General features: G+C 48.9%; 1 protein-coding gene across 4 annotated transcripts in view; it reads right to left on the bottom strand.

Annotated features, from left to right (window-relative positions):
- Positions 1-23,312, bottom strand: part of Nacc2 (NACC family member 2) — a 68,301-nt gene that overhangs the window by 21,326 nt on the left and 23,663 nt on the right. For 3 of the 4 annotated variants that reach the window (XM_055600140.1, XM_055600142.1, XM_055600141.1), the window contains exon 2: positions 14,812-15,733. In XM_055600140.1, the coding sequence (XP_055456115.1) occupies positions 14,812-15,673 (862 nt within the window). In that variant the 5' untranslated portion in view covers positions 15,674-15,733. Of the gene's footprint in view, positions 1-14,811; positions 15,734-16,978; positions 17,383-23,312 lie in introns of all 4 variants that reach the window. The other variant, XM_055600138.1, reaches the window with a different exon arrangement.

Here is a 23,312-nt window from a genome sequence, read left to right as displayed (position 1 = left end):
TCCAGGCCCAGAGCTGGAGACAACTGATGGGAGAGCCATCTTTAACACACTTTGGGGCCTCTGGGCTCAGATATGGCTAGAGAGCTTGGCTTCTTTGTTCCAGCAAATGTTGGCCAGTAGCATCCCACTGAACTCTCATGCCTAAGGACCCTTCTGAAAGATGAACCTACCAAGTCAGGGCCTGCGTGTTGGAGGAAGGTCCCCTGCACTGTTTTCAGATGCTGACTTCAGTGCCCTGAGATCTGGTTACCACCCTGCCATGTGCATTGCTATGAATGTTAAACCATCTCCTGTCTCCATGTGATATAAGGAATATTCCCCAATTATCCCTGACTGGTTAATAAAGATGCTGAAGCCTTTGACGGGGCAGAAGAGAAGAGGCGGCGCTTAGGTTCCCAGGCTTGGGGTCTCTGGGGAACCATGAGGGAGGGAAGATGTAGCAGGAGAGAAGGAGGAAGGAGTTCCGTGGCTAGACAGCTGGACTAGGAGCACAAGGTCAAGAGAAATGCACCATGAGGTCAGATTGATGCAGAAGCCATCCCTGAGTCATCAAGATTGGCAAGTGATTGGCTTTTATGTGGGTATTAAGGGAAATAGGATTAGAATAGCTCAGAATCTGCCCAGCATAATTCCTACAGCTTAATAATAAATCATAGTCTCTCTGTGTCAATTACTGGGGAACTAGCTGGTTAAAGAAAACTGCTGCCATATTAATTTCCAGTATTAATTAATAGTTACAGAATTAATTCATGTACAGATGCTACCTCACAGCTAGGGTGACTTCATTCCAGGAACACATAGTTCTTCTAAAATCAACAGCACAAGGCCAGGTATGGTGGCACACACCTATTATCTCAGCATTTGGGGGACAGAAGCAGGCAGACACTTGAATTCAAGGCCAGCCCGGTTTACATAGCAAGCCCTCCAGGATATCCAGGGACCACACAGTAAGACCCTGCCACAAAAATCAAAGAACAACCAAACACAAAATAAATAAAATTAACAAACCACAATAGGAAGCTCACACACTGCTGGGTCCCATGTAGACATGCTTCGTCCATGGAAGCTGCATGGCTCCTCAGGATCACACTGCTCAGTGACATGGTCCCAGCTTTCACTTTGCAATGTGGAGCTAGGATGCTCACACATGATGAGGTTGCTCAGAGCATCCCAGCATTAAGGGGTATGATTTGAATGAGAACATTCCCCATAGGCTCAGGGCTGGAGGAAGTGCATCACCTGGAGTAGGCCTTAAGGGTTTATGGCCCTGTCCGACTTCCAGTTTGCTCTTTCAGCTTCTTCACCCTTGTGGCTGAAGACCTGAACTCTGTTTACTGTCCCTGAGGCTGCCTGCTGCCATGCCCCACACCCCAAACTCTGCTATTACAGGAGTCTTCCTCTGGAACTCTAAGTCCAAACACACTCTTTCATCTGTAAGCTGCCACGGGCAAGAAATGTTTATCACAGCAACAGAAAAATAATACATGTGGGAAAAAAGAGAGAAATATCCTTAATTTGATAAAAACAAAGAAACAAACAAAACAACATCACAGCAGGCCGAGAGTGACACTGCACTGTGAGAATGAGGAATCAAAAGCTTTTCCTGAATTGGGGATAAGGATACAAGAAAGCCCAGCTAATGCCATAAGGTAAGAAAAGGAACACAAAGGCTAACAGGAGAAATGGAATCGGGGCTGGAGCTGGGATTCTGTTGGTAGAGAGCTGAGTCAGCATGCACAAAGCCCTGAGCTCAGTCTCTATCACCATATGAATCAGGCATGATGGTGCATGCCTCAAATACCAGCACTTAGGTGCAGGCAGGAGGATGAGAAATTCAAGGTCAACCTCAGTTACCTTGTGAGTTCAAGGGCAAACTGGAAGTGGGAGAAGGCCATAATCCCAAAAAAAAAAAAAAAAAAAAAAAAAGGGGAAGGAACAAAGAGTGAAAGAACATGTAATTACCATATTTGGAAGAAGACTGAGGCAGATGGATCAAAAATTCAAGGCTAGCCTGGGAAACAAATGAATACTTGTAAAAGAAGCCCACAGTGTTGGCCTTTAAATCCAGCACTTCACAGGAAGAAGCAGGCAGATCTCTGAATTCCAGGCCAGCTAGAGTTCCAGGACAGCCAGGGCTATTACACAGAGAAACCCTGTTTCAAACAAACAAATAAGTAAATATAAAAAGAAAAGTAAATAAATATAAAACAAATAAATTTGTGTGTAGTTCAGTGATAGAGTACTTGCCTAACATGTCTGAGGCTCTGGGTTGGAAAAAAGAAGGAAGAAGGAAGGAGGGAATGAGTCACTGTTAGCAGAAGACCAGATTACATATATAGACAACCCAAAAGAAACTGCAGGTAAACCATTAGGTTAAACAGAAACTGTGTCATCTAATTTGTTTCTATATAGTATCAAGAACAACACACCAACTACAGAAAAAAAAACTTAAACACATAATTAAAACAAGAAATGGATTTCCAGGAATAAATGTGATGAAGGATTTTAGAGCACTATGAGAAAAACTGGGACATCAAACGGCCATGGCTGGATCTAAAGAACCCATGCAACCTTGGAGTCCACCTTGCTCTTGTAAGAGGCAGCACTCGTAAGAATTGACTCTCAATTCTTGAAAATGAGGCCAAGGTCAGGTCAAGGTCAAGGATGAGGGGGACAAAAAAATCTGAACAATTTACAAGGAAAAGAAATAAAGCTGTACATGTAGGCCTCAGGATAAACAAGTCAACTGGGCAGCAAAGCTTGAACTAAGTTCTTACAGTTTACAGATACCTGGCACCCAACAAGAGGGTACTAGCATGGGGTGGTGTGTAAGATGGCCCTCCCAATAATAAGTGGCAAAGTGACAGGGAAAGTATAAAGCCAGGGCTAATACCTTTAATACCAGCACCCAGGAGCAGAGGCCAGCCTGGTCTACACTGTGAGTGCCAGGATAGCCAGGACTACACAGAGACAGCCTGTCTCAAAGAAAAATGAAAAGAGGTAACTTGGAGGCCAGGCTTGGTGGCCTTTAAATCCCAGCACTCAGGAGGCAGAGGCAGGTGTTTGAGGCCAGCCTGATTTAAAGAGCAGGTTCTAGAAGAAAAAGCAAATTCCACATCAGAGAAGGACACAATAGACGGCAGGCAGGCAACTTTGGAGATAACAACTCCAATTCATAATTTGGTTGTTCATCTCCCACCCCTCCCCCAGGGTCTCACTATATTACCAGGCTGGTGTGATTGCTAAAAGGAAACGAAAAAACAAACACCCGATAGAGACAGAACACTATTGAGTGAGCTTAACAGTATTGAACAAACTCAGGGTTCTTAATTCCTAAACAGGGCTCAGTGGCACACCACTTAGCATTATAAGAAGAAAAGAAGGAAGAAAGGAGACAGGGGAGGGAGGAAGAAAGGAAGGGAAGAGGGGAGGAAAAGGGAAACTAAAAGATAGTTCCCCAATGAAAGTTAAAAACAACTTATTCTGGGGTAGCCATCAGGAAGGTTAAAAGGAACCTGGAATGGAATGTTTGCTGAATAAAGCTACTGCTTTTATTATTTTTTTTTCCAGTTTTTCAAGAAATGTTTCTCTGTGTAGCCCTGGCTGTTCTGAAACTCATTATGTTTACCAGGCTGGCCTTGAACTCCAGAAATCCACCTGACTCTGCCTCCCGAGTGCTGGGATTAAAGGCCTGTGCCAACACTGCCCTGCTAAGGCTACTGTTTTTGTTGTTGTTTTAAATATGGTAAATAAATGACAGCCACAGAAGAAGGAAGAGAATAAATAAGTCAGCAGAGTGTCAGTATAGACAGCTAGCTGTAAGTGAAGCAGCTGAGATGATGCAGTCACTCCTTCAACACTGAATAGCTGTCCCTCCCCAGCACCACTGCAAAAGGGAGGGAGGCTGCCTATACACAGCGCTGCTGCTGTGCCCTCAAGGGGGATCAGGAGCCTCACCAGGCAGAGCTGCTTCTCAAAACTACCTTAGGCAGTGTAACTAGCACTGTGCCAAATTGGTGCTCAGATCCCCTACTCACCACGATGATGATGATGATGATGATGATGATGATGATGATGGTGATGATGATGATGATGATGATAGGTGTGAAGGCACAGCACAGCAGGGCTCCATGGAACTGCAGAGAAGCCCCAACCCCATCCTGGAGGATGGTCCACCAGAGGAACTAAGCCTCCTCTCCAAGGCTATCAGAGCCTGCTAGACAGACTGTAAAGCCAGCCTGGCCTGAAGCATCCAACGTGAATAACCTGATGACAATGATGGCTGAGGGCTGCAAACACAGACCCTGGACCAGATCCCAGAGCTGGAGCACAGCAAACTTGATGAACACAGTGACTGTATAAGAAATATACAGTTTGAGGCATGCTTCCTCAAAATATTTAGGAAAAGCTACAAGTATAGCTAAAAGAATGATGGCACACATATGGAAAACTGTGCAAAAAAAAAATGCAGCTTTGAATTTGTCTTAACAATTAGTTTAAAATGACTTCAAATTAAAGTGGTTTTGTTCCTTACAAACATGAAAAGACATCATATTAACCTTAATATGGGGAAGAGTTCTTCCGGGCTAGAGAGATGGCTCAGTGGTTAAGCCCTTCCAGAGGACCTGGGTTCAATTCCCAGCACCCACATGATAGTTCACAACCATCTGTATCTATAGTTCCAGAGGATCTGACACTGTCACACAGACATGCATGGCTGGCAAAACACTAATGCACATAAAATAAAATGAATAAATGAATATTGATTGATTTTTAAATTTTAAATAACTTTTTGTCAAAATTACATTTTGTGGGTGCAACTCAATTGGAAAGTGCTTGCTTAGCATGTATGAGATTCTGAGTTCTTAACACTGAAAACAAAGAAGAGAAAAAGGGAGAAAAAAGATAGGGAGAGAGGGAAGACGTTGAAGAGCAGAAGTTTCTAACATGCATGTCTGAAAAGCCGGGAATGCACATGTCTGCAATCCCAAGCACTAAGAGGTAAAAGCAGGAGGATCAGGAGTTCAAGGGCATCCTTAACTGAATAGGAAGTTGAGGTTAGCCTGAGCTACAAGAGACCCCAAGACAAAACAACCAATCAATGAACATATAAACAAGGAATGTATGATAAAAGATGCTGGGTCAGCAAACATGGTGGCACATGCCTTTCAGCCCAGTAGAAAAAGCAAACAGATTTCTGTGAGTTAAAGGCTGGCCCAGTGAGAACAGGGAGTACCAGGTTAGTCATGGCTACATGGTAAGACCCTGTCAAGAGAGGACAGAGAGAGACAGAAAGAAAGAGAGAGAGAGAGAGAGAGAGAGAGAGAGAGAGAGAGAGAAAATGCTGACTCAGAGATGAAAACCAAGTGACTGGCCACAAGTTCAAAGCCAGTATGAGCTACATAGCAAGTTCCAGGCAACCTGGGATGAGACTATCTCAACAACAAAGACTGAGATAAATATTTAAATATCCACTTCACAAGGAGGATGTCTGAATGTATGTTTGACTGTTGAAAATGTGACACCGCTGAAGAGACTCCACATCCACATGTCCAGCATCCACTTAGAAATTAAAAGATGTGGAGAACCCCAGAAAGAAGAAAAATCAGCCAATGAGAGCTGACCCCAGAGTGGCAAAATGCTGATTGAACAGAGCACTAGAAACAAGAGAGAGGTGTGCCAGAGGGAAAGATGGAGCTGCAGAAAGAGCCATACACACACAGGTACACTGGAGTGCAGGGGAGATGCAGAAAGCAGCCTAGAGAGCCAAACCGGCAACACAGATAAGAATCAAGAGGACAAGAGCACATCGCTACAGCACCAAAGCCAGGTATGAGCAGCCTAGGACACCGTCTCTGGAGCAGCCTTCACAAACCAAAGCAGCAAACTGCAGAAATACACACAATATGTACTTGGAGACTGTGTATAAATTATACCTCAGTAAGGTACAATTTTTCTTTCTTTCTTTTTTTTTTTTTTTTCATTTCTTTATTTAGAGACAGGGTCTCTCTACATATCCCTGGCAATTCTGGAACTCACTATGTAGACCAGGCTGGCCTCAAACTCACAGAGATCCTCCTACTTTTGCCCACCAAGTGCTAGGATTAAAGATGTATGCCACCATGCTCAGAAAGGTACAAGTTTTAAAGAGGCAATCTAAAGATAATTTTCTAATTTTTCAGAATTCAGCACTAGCTAAACTAGGAGAGCAATTCTCCAGCAGAAGGAAAGTGATGCCAGATGGAAACGCTGTTCTTTCCCAGGGATGCGGATAGGAAAGAAACCTGGGAAAAATCAAGCCAGTGTCCACTCACCCAAAATCCTAATGCCATTTACTGGGCAGTGTGCAAACTAAGGACTTACTGCAGTGGGAGGAGACTGGTTTAGGAACCTCTAACATACACCATGTGACTGAAATATGTGCGGTTCCAAAGGCACAAGCTGAACCATGAATACACAGCACTCAGTGAACTGGACTGTGAGGTTCTAAAGGTGCAGGCTGCTTAGGAGTCCATCTATATGACACAAAACAGACCCATGGTTGCCAAGAGACAAAAGGAAAGCAATGCCTTTGAGGGGGCCAAGAGAACTGGGCCTGCACTTCCACTGTGAGTCTCCCCTGTAGACAGGCTTCTTCGATGCCTGGCATCTTCTTAGCTCAGAGAACTATATTCCAGAGAATAGTTTTTACTCTTGTAAATGCCAAAAGTTCCTAAAGATGAGCAGAATAAATAATGCCAGCCATTTAAGGTAAAAATAGTCACCTATTTCAAGATGCGTTGCTCAGAGAAAGGAAAGGCTATGAGACCACAGCTGCACAAACGGGAGGACAAGGACGGAGGGAGGCGGTGAGTTGTGCAGGAGGGCAGAGTACACAGCAAGACACAGGTGCCAGCGCAGAGCTGCAGGGACAGTCAGAACCAACAGCAACAAGAAAGGAGTGCTAGGGAAGGTCCAGAAAGAGAAGGGCCAGGATTACAAGAAACAAGAGCCAACCAACAGCAGCAGCATGATGCTGGGCTGAACCCAACACCTTCAACTACACAAGGCAGGGTGTCAGACAGGATTAAACTGAATATGTACACCCAGCCATCCACCATCTACAAGAAGTGTGCTTCAACTGGGAGAGTTAAAGGTAGGAGATGAAGCCAGGCATGGTGGTACACACTGTTAATTCTAGCACTTGGGAGGCAGAGGCAAGCAGAGATCTGTGTTTGAGGTCAGCCTGGTCTACAAGCAAGTTCCAGGACAGCCAGGGTTGTTGCATAGAGAAACGCTGACTCCAAACAGCCCCCCCACAAAAAAGGAGGAGATGAGCCAGCAGTTTGCCACTAACACAGTATGTAGTCTAGTGGTGGAGCATGTGCTTAGTATGGATGAGGCTGTGGGTTCCATTCCTGGGGAAATAGAGCAAGGGAGGGAGAAGAAATGAGGGAGGGAGGGGGGATAAATTCCATAAAATATACAAATTACTATGACAGGAACAAAATGAAAGGGAAGATCTGAATGGTTCTAGTTCTAAGGTAATGTTAGTAATTAAAGGAAATTGTAATTGGTAATAATACTGGCAATTAAAATAAACTGGGAATGTAAAGCCTTCCCACAATTAAGAGCAACAAACAGCAGACTCGAGTGGGCACACCAGCGACATAATCCTACCCACACTTTAAGCAGGAACTGCTATCAAACTTATATGAACTCTCTCAAAACCACAGGGAAGGAGGCTGGAGTCACCCAGCAGTCAAGACTGCTCATCCTCTAAGTACCTGAGCCTAGTTCCCCGGCATCCACATCACTTACAGGATCACAGCCACCTGTAATTCCAACTCCAGGGGACACAACTCCTTTGCCCACTCAAGTACATGCTTGCAGGCATGCGTGCACAGGTGCAAACACACTTAAAAATAAGATAAAAAACAGCGTTCATTCCAGCACTCAGGAAGCAGATGCAGGGGGAGCTCTGTGAGTTCAAAACCTGCCTGGTTTACTTAGGGAGTTCTAGGATAGCCAGAGCTACCTTAGCTCAAAATAAAAATACATACAGAAACAAAATTTAAAAACAATGGAGGAAAAACACATAAGGACAGCATTTCCCTGAATCAGGCCTGGTGACACACAGTCTAGTCTCAGCACTAGGATCTTTGTGAGCCAGCCTGGTCAATGGAGTTGAAGGCTAGGCAGGGCTACAAAATGAGACCCTGTCTGAGACACTCAGAAAAACAAACAGATGAAAACACAAAAGAAACACAAATTGGCAGCTTTCATGAACATGAGAACTTTCTCCAGAAAAATTAGCAAACTGAACCCAGGAATGTGTAGTCACAAGAATGTAAGGATAGTTCAAAGTGAGAGCAGCCACTGATGAAGAACTGGTGAAGGTTTTGCTCTCAATACCTACATTCTCACCACCCCATCTAGTCAGGTGTCACAACCATATGACAGGCAGGGAGGGGTATGTGACATTCCAGGGAGCCTCTGGACAGTCTGGGACTTGAAGAACATGAGCCTACTTGGGCAGCTAAACACACTTCCTGCTCATCAAACATCCATGAGCTCTGACTGTCAGAAAGGTTGACGGATCCTTAGAGTGGAATATTACTCAGCAAGAAAAAAAAAATGAAGTGTCTACCTGTTCTTCAGTACTGATGACTCTTAATGTCAAATGTGGGAAGCTGGTCACTGAAGTCTGGACACTAGAACATTGTGTGTCTGAAATGCCCAGATAACCCTGAATACATGGGCTGGACAGGAGCTGCCAGCTCTGGGGGAGTGTGGAGTAGTAAGGTGACTGTACGGAGTTTTCTAGAAAATGAGAACCATGTTCTAGAATTGACTGATGATGGTGAAGGCTACATGACTGTGAATGACCCAAAATCACTGAGCTGCAATACTGTAGGAATCAATGGTCACGGCCCACAGATTCTACCTCAGCAAAACTGCTATGCATATGAATGACCAGTAGTGGGGAGGAGTGACAGGGTGCAGGAAGTTTGGGGACCAGAAGATCCATGTTGCTCAGAGGTTGGTCCTGCAGCTAGGCCCTACAGACACTAACAAAGGCTAGGGTAGCAAAATAATTTTCAATAGGAAAACAGAAAGGGCTTTACAGCCCTGAAGGGGGGACTTATTTAAAGTTCTGGTTACTGAGCCATTGGAGAATTTGGCAGAAACTGAACTCCAGAACAGGCCCTCTCAAAGGTGTGAATTTGGTACAATTCCAAACATCCATACAGAAAAGACAAGCTCCCCGCTTACCCCACACCTCACACAGAGGGAACCAGCATTGTGAATGTGAAGAGTGAAGACAGACCAAGCTCTGGGCTAGGCAGACAGGATTTCAACAAGCCAGACTCAGGCTTGAAATCCTGGCACGTAAAAAGATGAAGCAGAACCGCAGCAAATCCAAGGCCAACCTTGGATACACCAAGAGACCCTGTCTCAAAAAAAAAAAAAAAAAAAAAAAAAAAATGAAATAAAATAAAACACAGCAAAATAAAATCTGAGGAACTTAATGAGGACCCAGGAGATGAAGGCAGGCAGATCTCAGTGAGTTCAAGGCCAGCCTTATCTTCATGGTGAGTGAGTTCCAGGCTGGCCAGGGACCTTGTCTCAATAGAATAAAATAAAATAAAATCTTTAGTTAGCAATTGAAATATAAATACACTGGTCTTGTTGGACACGATAGTTCACACTTTTAATTTCAATACTCAGGAGGCAAGGGCAGGCAGGACTCTGTGAGTTTGAGGCTTCGGCCTACACATGAGACTCTGTCTTAAAAATAAATAAACACTGGTCTCCAAAAAAGCTTTACATGCCAATACTACAATACGTACACTGCAACACGCATTACGATAATACACACTGAGCTACAGAAAACTATATATATGTTTGACAACTTGTTCATAAATCTGAGCAGGAACTAGTATATTTTTGAGCCTAGCCTAGAGACAGCTGAACCATCTTTCTATCCCTAGGAACTCTTAAGCACCATTTATAAAAACACAAAACAAAACCCTGGACGAAAGGCTGAAGAGATGCTCTCACAGAAGACCCAAGTTCAACTCCCAGCACCCACATGGTGGCTCACAACCATCCTTAACTCCACTTCCAGGAGATCCACTGCCCTCTTCTGATTTCTGTGGGCACCAGGCATGCACGTGCTATACATACATACATGCAAGCAAAACACTCACACACACAAAATAGATCTAAAACTTAAAGAGGAGGAGGAAGGAACCAACTTAAAGAGGAGGAGCCTAGACAATAACTGGCACCACACTGATGGAAGTGCAGTGTGGCGCAGACCACTCACATGTCGAACAGTAACTCAAAAGCCAAGCGTTTACCCTTGTGGGGACCCCTGCAGGGAAACTGAGATCCCAGGAGATAGCACTATGTTTCAAAGGAGCAGTGGTGTCACCAGTGAATTCAAATGGCACAAGCCTTTAATCCCAGCATTCAGGAGGCAGAGGCAGGTGGATTTCTATGAGTTTGAGGACAGCCTGGTCTACAGAGTGAGTTCCAGGACAGCCAGGGCTACACAGAGAACCCTGTCTCAAAAAGACAAAAACAAACAAAAAACAATCAAACGGCACTGGAAAGCCATGCCTCAAAACTGGCTTAACTGTCCAGAAGAGAAGCTCAGAGGTTAAGAGTGTTGTTCTTGCTGAAGACTCAAATTCAGATCCCAACACCCATCTCAGGCCATTCACAGCTGCCTGTAACTCCAGCTCCACACTGACGGAATATCTCTGGCCTCTGGGCTAATGTGCACATACCCACACACACAGAGACAAACAGATACACATAATTAAAAAAATAAAAATAAATCTTTAAAAAATAATAAAAACTGGTTTAAGAAGATAAACATGGTGGCTCATATCTATATTCTCAATACTTGGGAGACTGAGGCAGAAGGCCTAGGCCAGCCAGGGACACATAGTGTCTCAACAAAACAAAACAACTGAAGTAGAAATCTCAGGATTCTAGGGCAGAGGGAACCATGGGGACAAGACCTTCCAAGATCAGGGACAACTTAGGAGGCCACCACAGTAGGTATCCAAGGGGTCAGGGCAGCCATTTTACTGAGATAGTCAAATAGGCAAGCACTGTCTTTTCACTTAGCCACAAACGTAAGGTATTGCACGTTAGATGGGAAGGAGATTCTCCATTAGCAGCCAGCGGCACCCCTACCAACGCCGACTTTTCTTCTTGGGCCCCACATTATCTAAACCAGGGATAAACGCACCCCTGACAGTTGACTCTATGGGCCAAGCTGAGCTCTGACTATATGTCCCTGCCCAGCCCAAGAGTGACAGTGGGGGTCTGCAGAGTCAACACTCTAACCCAGCCCCTCTCTCCACTCTTGGGGAGGTGTGGCAGGAACACCTGTGAGAGGCACCATGCCAGCTAGCCATGCAGGAGAGTCTTACTGACTGCATCATGCTAGGAAACCTGGGAGACTGTAAGCAGGACTATCCAGGCAGGGGCTCTCCTGGCCACACTGGCTCTGTGCAGGCCTGGACAGCCTTGCCAGCTAAGGCATGAGATGGCTGAAGCACAAATGACCACACAGGTCTCACTGTGTTCCATACAGGTCTATGGTAATAATCTGCCACTGCTCCCCTTTCAGACACCAAGGACTACCTTGGGGAATCTCATTTAGAGGGCAGAGTCAAGACGATCATGCCACTATGTGCTGGGACAACTCCCAAATGGTGTTTATCCCTGTCAGGTGGAGATAGTGTGTAAGGGCTCTGTGAGTGGCCCCAATTTCCCCTAAATTTGGGCAGCTCTCACATGGCAACCCACGGGGATGGACAGAATTCCCCTGGCTTAAAGAGCAGAATCAGGGAGAATGGGCAGACCCAATAGTGTGTATCCTCAAAGGAAAGATGGCATAAACACCAGGCAGAGTTTGTCTCAGACTTCTAGTGAGCAGCAGCTGGCAGCACAACTAAACATCTTCTAGGGCAGAGAGGAGCTGGGCTTGCCATCAATGCCTGCTGGAGGCTTGGGGGAAGGCAGGGTATGGGGAGCTCCATGGCCTGGGTCAGGGTTCCCATTGGAAAGAACAGGTAGGCCTGCTGGTGATGTCATGCCCTCTTGGGCTTACTACCTTAACTCCCAGCCTGCCCTACTACAGGAACCCCTTTAAACTGGCATGACCTTGACCCCAACCACAGCTCAGTAACTACTCATGGTGCCCAGAAAGTGAAGCAGCAGCATGCCTGCTGCTGCCACTAAGAGACTGAGGGGTCAGATTTGCCTCCTGGAAGCTATGGACAGAAAGCCTTGAGAGCAGAACTTGAGCACAACCAAGGCCCTTGGTCTTCCTAGCCCAGATCCCACGCAGCAAAGGGCCTGATGCGGTGACTGAGAAAGCCCTGGGTTTACTGTTTGTGTATGGACAACATGACCCAGCCTGGAGCTCTGAGAGCTCAGATAAGCTTCCTGTGCTAGGAAAGGATGGGGTGGGGTGGGGGAGGAGAGGGGAAGTGGCTTGAGCTGTGGCTGTGTCTGTATCCTTGGCTATATGGGATCCAGGATTGGGACATCCTCCTCCCGCTCTTGGGGTACTAACCATAGTCACACTCGAGGCAGACAACTGCCATCACTGTGGCTTGGGGAGCAGTGGCTCCATAGTATGTAGATGTATATTCTTCACTCCTGGAGAGACGATGGACACCTGCCCGTGCTCTCTCAGTGCTCTCCCTCTAATCCGGCATGCAGCTCCCGAGTGCCTGTTGGCAGCATGGCAGGGCCAGAAGCAAGTTGCTCTGCCCTTTGCCCTGCTACAGTATTGGGCACTAGAAGGGCTATCCCATGCTGGTTGAGATAAATGGGATGGGCAGGAAGCAGAGATGGGCATCCTGTTGGGTAAACTGAAACAGTCAAGCCTCTAGAGCATAGGGCTCTGGCCCACCACAGAGCTTCTCAGTGGCCTTGCTTCTCACATCAATACCCGACATCTAAGATCAGAACAGGAGGCAGAGGGAGGGGACTAAAATGGCTCAAGACACAGCAGGGCTGAGTTAGCAGGGTGCCGCATTATTTAGGGAGGAGGTTTAGATAGGGTCTAATGTGGCCCAGGCTGGCCTAAAACTCCCTGTGTAGTCATGACCTTGAAGTCCCAAATCTCCTGCTCCGGACCATCATGCCTAGTTTCAGAGTGTTACAGCGAGGCATACTGGGAACAGCTCCTAAAGAGCAGAGTGGCAAGTGAGTCCTAGCCACCATTATACCTCAGGACATATAGTGGACATTAGGTCCCTGAGTGGCATGGGCTAACCCCTCACTTGGGGTAGGAAAATGAAGCCAGAAAAACTCTTTGTAGGGCACCTGAGAATAATCTGGAGTCCAGTAGCTCAGATTCAAGCATCTTGTCTGAACAAGGGGCAATGGGCCACCCCAGATAGTGGGTATGAAGCTATTCTCAGATAGAGCCAGACACAGGGGGCCTATAGCTCCACAGTAGGGGCCAGGCCTTCCCTCTACCTGTGCATCCCATGGTTCCCTTCTCAAGCATATCCCGGGTAGGAACATCACCACCAATAACCTAGATTTTTAACTAAGAAATTGCACACCCCCTTCTCTGCCCCACTTACAGACCTGCTGAAGAGAAAGACACAAGGAAACCTAGACTGTGCACAGGGGCCAAAGGAGCAGGGCCAGACACATGGCCTGTCTGTGTTCAAGTACACCCCATCACCACAAAATGGGTCAAGCAGGATCCCCTTCTGACACCCCAGGCCCTACTGAACACCCTTGGTGAGGTCCCTGCCCCACAGCCTCTGAGACTCAGAACTATCTATGAACCAAGAGAGCTGAAGTGTTCAACTGGCCTGACCAAGAGTAGCTGAGAGCTTCCCGTCCTTCTGTTCCCACCCTACAAATGCCAGCTCTGTAAAACCTTCAAAGGCCACTATCCAACTGGCTCCTCAGAAAACTTGTTGAAGCAACCAGGCTGTCCCTGTGCAGGCAAGGTTAAGGAGTCTGCTGGCCAAGCATTGAAAAGCAGGTTCAACACACAGGATACTGGACACACTTTGCCCTGTTCCCACTCTCCCAGTGTGCCACAGCCGAGGTCACCCTGGAGAGGTAGGGGCTGTGCAAGGATGGTACTGATGGATGAGGAGAGATCAGATCTTTTCTTGGTTCTGTGGAATACCGGTGAGCATCCTCTGCCCTCGGCACACACTGATTCTGCCCCAACCTCACGGCTGTGTTCAGCCATCAACATGGTGTGAAAGGACTCTAGTAATAGCCTCTGTACTACAGCCTTGGGGTCCCAGAAACAAAGGGTCTTGGGTCCTTCTCTGACCTCCTAACTGATGATAAGCAGGAATGGAAGACCCTATACATTGGTGGATTCCCTAGGGTGGATGTGCTCACTCTGAGCAATGCAGTGGCTAGCATGTACCTTGCTATCAGGAGAAAACCAGCTCCAGTTCTTCCCATGAAAAGGAAACAGAAGCTATCTATGCAGACCTAAGAGGGCCAGAGCCCCATTCTGAAATACTTATACAAGCATGCAAGAGTCATGAAATCCTAAGGGGATTCCCGAGCCACTGACACCCTCAGCTCCTTCATTTGTTCAGTACAGTCAGAAACTCTACACACTACACTGGAACTCTGACAGACTGTTGACCATTACCACATGCACAGGGCCTGAGCTCCTACCCAACTCCTCCAGCCCAAACACCTTGCAAAGTGACCGTGCACACCAGCCGCAATCACCATACACTCCCACCATGCAACATGCCCTCTGTTTGCAAGGATGGCATAGCTCCAGACCCTGCTGTGTATTACCTGCATAGTTTCCTGTCGCCTTAATGTACATCTGGCCATACTGCTCCTCCACCATGGTATCATAGGCTTCGTCATCCTCCTCATCCTCCTCGTTGTGGTAGGAGGTGGGGCTGTCAGTGGTGGGCAGACTGCTGGCCCCAGGACTGGTCCGCTCCCCCTGGGGATAGGGTACCTGCTGGATGCTGGGGATGAGAGTGGCCAAGCTAGGCACACCGTAGTAGGAGACGCGAGGCAGCTTCAGAGGGGCTGCACCAGGTGTCCCTGCCACACCATCTCGAGGGCCCGTCTCCAGGGGGCGTTTAGAAGCCAAGCCTGGGCCAGTGGCAGGCGGCATCTCCATGGCTTCATGCTTTACGCGGGTCAGAAGTGGGATGGGCACAGAAGGGGATGCGACATAGGCCGCGGTGGCCGGTTGCAGCTGGTTGCAGGGACTTTGGGGCTCCGAGCTGGCATCCTCAATCATGGCGGTCTGCGAGTCACAGTGGGGTGAGCTCACCTTGAACATGAGGTCTGTGCCCCGCTCCACGATGTGCTGGATCTGCAGGAAGCCCGCTGTGTACATGACCACCAGCTGCTCGCTGGCCGCCATGGTAAGCTTGCCTGTGTAGCAGAAGGACAGAATCTGCTGGAAGCAGGCAGGCGGCACCGTGCCGGGCAGCTCAAAAGCACTCTTGCTATTACCACTGAAGAGGTCTCGGAAGTAGAGGCTGCTGGCAGCCAGAACTGCACGGTGGGCCTTGAAGGCCTGGCCTTTGACCACGATGGACACATCACAGTAGAGGCCCAAGAGGCGCTGCTCATTGAGACAGCCAAGCACTGTGTTCCCAAAGTTGGGGATCTCGATGTGCAGCATCTGAGACATGGCGGGTGCTGTGGTGGGCGGGTCTGAAACTCAGCGTGGGACAGCCTGGATGAGGCACATCTGTAGAGGGGACACTGTGGTCAGTTAACTGCCAGATGCCCCCCACCCCATCTAGCGACCTGCCCCCAGCCTCTGACAAGGGAAGGGAAGAACACTGCCCTGCTTAAGTGGTCTCCTTAGCTAGAACATTCCTCCCAGAAGGACTGGGGGGGGGGGTGAGGGTGGTCCTCAAAAATCCAGACCCTGGCTTGGAGGCAGGACAGAATGATCCTGACCCCTATGCAGGCATTAGAACCTACCCCATCCACAGCACCCATGGACTGCTCCCAACAATCCTGAGGGCAAGGCTCCATTCTCCCATCTCTGAACCCTCTGAGAATAAGACAGGAGTGAGCTGAACAGACAAGTTACCACTGATTGGGATGGGAGGGCTAAGGGCAGAGCCCAAGAGTGATCTCAGGGACTCCGGTCTAGAGGGAAAAAGTTCCCTGAGCCAAGAAGCCCCTCGCTGTGTAGCCTTCCCTGAAAAGGACATCCCAGAGCAGGGAGGGCTTTAGTTTCAGGTTTGTTTTTCCTCTTTGCCCGCTAAGCAGCTTGCGGAGGGCACGCTGAGGCACTGCAGAGCTGTCCCCCTGCCATAGCCCTTGCTCAGCTTCAAGCTTCCGCTGACAGATAAGGAGGGACAAGGAACGTCAGGAAGGTGGGCTGAGGCCGGGAGAACTCAGTGGGCTCCTTCCTCTACTCTTTCCTTGCAGACAGACCTCGATCCGCCCGGTGGAAGGGCTCTGGATGCACTCTGTGCTTCCTGGCAGCTCCGGGCTCCCCAAACCAGAACCCAGGTCCTGAGCACCCTCAGGCATGCCAAAGGACTTGGTGCTTGTCGCAGAGCAGCCTCCTGCCTGTGCGCCCTCCCTCCGCCCCGCTTCCAAAACTGGCCAATCCCTGCTGGCTTGGTCCCAGCCCAGGTAACTAGAAGGGTCTCTGGACTAAGCCCGCCAGGGGGCCAGGGTGGGGGCAGGCCGCCACTGTTTATCAGCACAGGACTCTGCCGATGGCGGGTGGGGGGTGGCGGGAGAAGGCGCAGGCCCTCGCCTAACTCTGCAGAGCTGCACAAAGGGCCGCTGTGTCCCACGGGAGGAAAGTGCGGACGGCCGCAGAGGCGCCGGGTGGCTGGAAAGGAGGGCGGAGCAACCCTGCGCCAGGAGTTGGGCAGGTGGGCGCAGCGCCGGGGTGTCCTGCAGTGCCCCCGCTGCAGAGAAGTTGCTGGGCTGGCCCGCAGGCACGACCAGGAGAGGAAAGACCTACCTTTAGCGACTGTGGCCGGCGGCAGACACTGCCCACTCAGCCTGGCAGCAGGCTCCGGCACACCGGCCCGCCAGCTGCTCGGGGAATGCAGCAAGGAACCCTGAGGTGGGGAGGGCGTAAGGAGCCCTGCAGGAGGGTGGGGGTGGCAGAGAGCTGGGCGCTGGACTCAGCGGCCACAGCTCAGCTGCACCCAGGCCGGCTCTCCCGGGCAGCGCGCAGCATCTCAATGAAGCAGCCGGATGCAGACGAACATCCAGGCAGCTCTCGGGAATGAATAGCCGCCTTTGATTTGGGAGCTGAAGTAAATGCCAGCTCCCAGCCCCAGCTTTAAAAACAGTGGCGCGTTGGTGCCAGAGGAATGCACGGCTCCGGGTGTTGGTGCAAGACAGACTTTTGATGACTCACTGCAATGCAAACAAAGATGGCAGAAATACTGTACTGTACGTGGAGAAATGCTTCGTGGTGCCACGGCAACTGAGACAGCTTGGAAATTTATAGTGCAGTTTTGCATATGAATTACCCAGTAAACTGCCTCCCTGCCATCCTGTACAGACCCAGTGTCAAAGCATTTAAACTATTCCAAACAGTCTGCAGAGCTGGCAGCGCGTCTAACTTAACTCTTCCTGGGTAGCAAGAGGCTGAGCTGGAGGGCTAGGGAATGGGGAAGGATGACAGCACCAGGGTAGGGAAGGGGTGCAAGCACAGCCAGGAGATGAGGGAAAAGGAAGGAGAATGCCAAAGGGGTCCTAAAAGAGGCACAGACTGGGAAGAGATTAGGACCCTAGAGCTATCTCCCCTACTTCTCAGGGCCTTAGAGCCACATACTCTACAGGGCCACAGGCTCCATAACAGTAGGCCTGTAGGTCCAGAACCCTGGCCCCACCCAAGCCCATCTTCTGATCCCTGAATGGCTCTTTAAGAAAGGTGCAACTTTGTGGCTAGGCAGACCCCTGGAGACGTGCCTGCTCCTCCCTTCACCTGAAACACTTCTTGGAAATAAAGACCAGCAAGCTATCTGAGTAAGGTGTCTCCCGTGTCCTTTAGAAGGTCTTTTTCTGGCAAAGGGTAAGCATCTCCTTCCATAGCATTTGCTTAATTGCAAGGGCCCTGGGGAGAGCTACTGGACAGCCTGCCTCAGTTTCTCCCACTGTTACGAACTGTGTTTCCAGAAAGAATATAGTCTACTTGCAAGAAGGGAAAGGGTCAAGGCTGGCCATGGTACTGTCTGCTGAGAAGCAGTACTATCAAGGTGACACAGCCTATGAGGAGGTGGTAGCAGTAACGGTCTTTCATTCCCCAGTGTACCCTCCAAGGCACCAATAGAACAACAACAAAAACAAAAAAGAAAAAAGAGCCATCTGGCACCTCCTTATTTACACACTGTGGGCTCCAGACAAAAAGCCACTGAACAGGGATGGGAGAAAATCCAGGTGTGAAGCTGCCAGCAAGCCTAGCCTGCAGCCCCCTCCAAGCCTTTGTCCTCAGGGTGGCCGTGAGGCTCCCTAGGACTTGGGGGCTGCACACTAGTGCTCAGTCCTGCTGATGAACTACTCTCCACAAGACCAAGAAACCTAGGGCTTGGCAGGATCACCTCTGGGCCATACCTTACTCAGAACAGTCCTTCCATCTTCCTTTTTAGTGGCTGCTTTCTTCTAGAAATCTAACAGGCAAGTCCTGGGCAGGACTAGGTGTGCTCAGGTCTATATGGGTCACTGGCTGACTGCTGGGCCTGGCTAGAAAGGGACTATGCTACTCACAGACACACAGCACACATAGCACATAAGAGACAAAAATTCCCAGATCTACAACACCCACCAGAGAGAAGCTTTCCCCTCAGAGCCGCAGCTTCTGCCACAGGCAACCCCAACCAAACAGAAGCTCTCCCAAAGCCTGGCCAGGGGGCAGAAGCCTGCAAAGCTGCAGTATGACCCAGCTCTGGTCCCAACACAGAAGGGTAAACTGATCAGTAATCAGGTACAAAGAATCAGAGGATAGAGTGAAGCTCCCTGGAACAGCCCCTTCCAACAGAGTAGGCCCTGGCTTGTGGGCCAAGTTAAGTGCTATGTCCCACCAGCGTCAGCCATTTCCTATGACCTGCATGCTCTGGTATCAGCTGTGTACTGGGGTCAAGGTGGACTCTGGGGAAGTTACTAAGCACAGACAGAACCATAAAGCTTAAAGGCCTGCTACTGCGTAGACTGATGATGTCTATGATTTGTTTTGACCTGAGCAGGTGAGACATTTGTGTCCATACCTCAAGGACTGGCGCCTAGGACTTGGGCAGTCCAGCTCATACAGAGAAGGGACCATTATTCTCCCAGAAGATGATGAGGCCAACTTGGTCCCCAGGGACCCAGGACAACTGGCTCATTTGCTACCTTGTCCTCAGGCCACCTGTGCTGGCAACGCTGATGCCTGCACCCAGCCTGCGAGAACCGGACAGGAGCTGGTTTTAGGTTGCTTTCTTAGAAGCCTTGGCTGGGGCAAAAACAAAGCTGAACTTTAGGAGAAAAGAATCAAATAAAGGCTTGGCTTACACTCCAAGAGCATGAAAATAAGACTAGCCAGGGCTGCGGCTGGGGCATGAGGGGGCCTTGCACCTAAGTGGGCCAGAGTGTGGCTGCCGGCTCCATGGGAAGGGCAGAGCTGATTCCAGCCATAGGGCTTCCTCAGGACTCTCCACACCAACCCTGTGTAGTGATGTCCAACTGTGCTCTCTAACTTCTACTCTTCTGTAACTCGATTCCCTTGCCCCCTGAGCCCCGTCCAGCAAGGCTCCACTCCATGGTGAGCTATGCTACATTCATTTGCTTATGGAAATTTCTACAGTCAAGTAGTAAATAGCACCCTGTCTCTACTTACCCCATCTATCCTCACAGTGTCTGCACTAATAAACTGTTTCTTCATGACAGTCTTCAGGATGGCCCCAAAGCCAAGTACAAGCCCTGCTGCTACACTTACCTTGGGACCCTTTCCCCAGTTAGTGGAGGCTCCTGAGAGTTCTCCAGAATAGGAGATAGATGAGGTCTTTATAAACAATTCTTCAAGGGAGGGTAGGGTGCTAACACTTCCTTGAAAGCACCAAAGCCAATAGGTAGATGTGGACACTGATGAGGCCACACTTGGGACAGAGGTGAACCAGAACTATAACCAGACATATTGCATACAGAGGCCAGGCAGTGCTTTGCCAGAGTCCTTTCCCCAAGCAAAAGGGGTATCCTGCCAGAGTCAACTTCACAGGAAGGATTTTAATGAATGCACAGATTTCAGCTACACAGCACCCCAAGGTTTACCTGGGCCTTAGAACCACACCCCTGGGAAGCAAAGGCACAAAACCACTCCAAAGATATATCCAGAGACAGGACAGGCTCACCAATAAGCAGAAGCCACCCTCCCTAGCACCCTCAAACCAGTCTCAGCTCCAGAGCCTGTAGGTCCTGTCTGGAATCTGGCAGAAACCCCTCCATTCCACAAGGACTCTGGGAACTTGCTAGACAGCGCCACAGCACTGTGAAGGGTGGTGGTTGGTGTCTGCATGATGACTACCAGCAAGGAAAGAAAGAAGAGAGAAATTCAATTATTTTGCAGGATTTAATTTTGTCAATTTAATAAGAAGCCCTGAACCTTAGCAAACACACAGGTACTGCCACGCAGCTGCCAAGGGAGGAGGAAGGCACAGTTTAAGGGAGCCCCTCCCCAGGCAGTCTCACACACCCCAGTCAGGCCAGAAGAACCAGGAGGTTTGTGCAAGGCACCTACCCCAGGAAGGACTGCAGCTGCCAGAGGACACAGGCAGGAGCATGTGCAGATCCAGAAACACAGCCTGGTGGGAGTTCAGTGAAGACAGCAGAGAAACCCCTTTCTATCACAGTGTAGGATAGGGAAGGAGGTAGGAGGTCTGCTTCCTTATGGATTCCTTCCCAACAGCTGACTAGACACATCATCACCAGGGAACTGTGGGGACTGTGGATTAGGGTCCTGGCTTGGGTGTGCTCAGGTCTCCAAGAGCTGGGTGAGGCACCAGGTTGGTCCTGAGGTTTGCATTAAACTTTTAAAATACCATCAGGCAGAGCTGAGCTGCCTGAAGCCTTGCTGCTAATGGAATCTCTACCATCTTGCAAAAGGACCCAGGCAAGTAGAAGCAGAGGCTGCAGGATGTGATCTTGCCTGTCAGTGCCCCTTCCCACAGTGCTCATGCTAACTGCATATGCTGCCTGCCCACCTGAACCCCTCTAAATGCTACAAAGGAGAAGACTGGAATCCCAGACCTGGAAGCTGCAGGCCCAGAGCCTGAGTCATAGACACCTGATTATCAAATTCCCTGGCTTCCTAATTTTGACATCCAGTGTCATGGGAGTCTTTGTTCATCAAATAACAAGAGCAAGAAGGTGAAGTCTGGCTCTGTTCAACTGATTGGACCAGAGCTAGCACTGCATAAGGTCCCCAGGGCAAAGAGAGGAGGCACAGGGACCTTCCCAGCTCTGGGTCACAAAGGAGGCAGTTCTCCAACATGACAGGTCCCCTTGGAGAAGCAGGGAGGGACCACATAAACTCCTTTAAATGAGGCTCTCTCCTGCCAGACCACATGCCTGGACCAGCATCAATCATAAAAGCCTGTTTTAACTACACAACACAAGGTTTACCTGGAAACTTCTTCCTTCCTTCCTTCCTTCCTTCCTTCCTTCCTTCCTTCCTTCCTTCCTTCCTTCCTTCCTCCTTCCCTCCCTCCCTCCCTCTCTTCCTTCCTTTTCTCAGAAGGAAAAGGAAAGAAAGCCAATTCAAAAATTGGCTTGTCAATCTTTTCTCCCTTGCTCTTTTTACTCTTCCCGCCCCCTCGTGTGTGTGTGACATGAGCTGTGACCACCCAGCATGAGGACTCCATGGAACACAACCACCCATGCCAAAGGATCACAATGACAGATTGTGCTACCCCTCCTCATGATGGTCAGTCTTGTATCTGACAGCTTGTGGGTTGGTATGGCCTAGTAGAACCTTATAGCTACAGGAAAGAGCAAAAGCAGGTAACACTTCTAACATCTACAGTGCACCTGAGGCATAGACACCTACCCCAACTGGTCTGTGTGGTCTTGTAAGCCAGTGGTTCTCAACCTCTGGGCCCTATATCAGATATCCTGCATATCAGGTATTTACATTACAATTCATAACAATAGCATAATTACAGTTATGAAGAAGCAACTAAATAATTTTATGGTTGGGGGTCACCACAACATGAGGAACTGTATTAAAGGAACTGCATTAGGAAGCCTGAGAAACATGGGGTCTAAGCACTAAGGCTTTTAAATGACAGGTGCTAGGGCAATCAAAACACTGCATGTATTGTAGAATCAGTAAATCACTCAGAGATGAGGTGCAGCGTACTAGGATTGCCCCACCACTGGCCTACCACCCTCCTGCTGTACCTGACCCTTGGCTTCCCAGCCTTGCAGACCCACTGTGCAAAACTCTCGTGAGCCACAGGCTGCTTCCAGAAGGTTTCCAAAGAATTAAGCAATGTTTTGAGAAGAGATGACAATCTTCCCTACTCATATTTGTAATTTAAATAACATAAGCTTGAAGAGTGTCTCCTTTGGGCATAGTTTAATAACTTAAAAAGCCAGAGCAGCTCAGCATGCACATGCCCTCTTGGCCCTCCCTGAGAAGCAGAAGCCGATCTGCTCCTGGCCCACCAGGGCTACTCCACAGCCACCAGCAGGAGCAGCTGTCTCTGCTTACCCCTTTCACTTGTGGACCTGCCAGAGGTCCCATAGCAGCCTGTGACTTTGACCCTCCCCACCAGAGCACCAGGGAGGGTTACCTGGATCCCAGGCGCTGTGAGGAGGTGGGGCAGGGGATAGCATAGATGCATGCTGGGCTATGGGTCACCCAACTCAGTACAGAACACCACTTTCCAGAACACCCCATTTTTAATATTCATAGAACTCCTCATCTGCATATCGTGCCATAAATAGTCAAAGGCGAGGTAAGACACAAAGATTCCCTGCATTTCTAATTATGCTTAAAAAGCTAATGTAAATTAGAGACACAGAGAAGCACTAAATCAGCTGGGAGGACTCAACCCAAGAGCTCCCCCACCTCCATGCCCTAGTAAGGCAGTTGCTAGTGACAGAGGTCCAAAGGATCCAAGTATGACTTTGGGGAAATCAACCTCACCTGGGTGTGTCCCTGAAAAACAGAACCATAGGCAACTTTCCATTCCCTACCCAAAACAGCAGTCCCCCACTTCTAAAGAGCAACAGGCACTGAGCAGAGGAAAAGCTCTTAAAGACTTCAGTGGTCCCTGAACACCCACATTTAACTGGCTGGACACACCCAT

Source organism: Psammomys obesus, unplaced genomic scaffold (genome assembly GCF_907164565.1).
Source record: "Psammomys obesus unplaced genomic scaffold, mPsaObe1.curated_primary_1811, whole genome shotgun sequence".
NCBI lineage: Eukaryota > Metazoa > Chordata > Mammalia > Rodentia > Muridae > Psammomys > Psammomys obesus.
The sequence above is the reverse complement of the archived record's forward strand: the minus strand, read 5'-3'. Positions and strand labels throughout refer to the sequence as shown.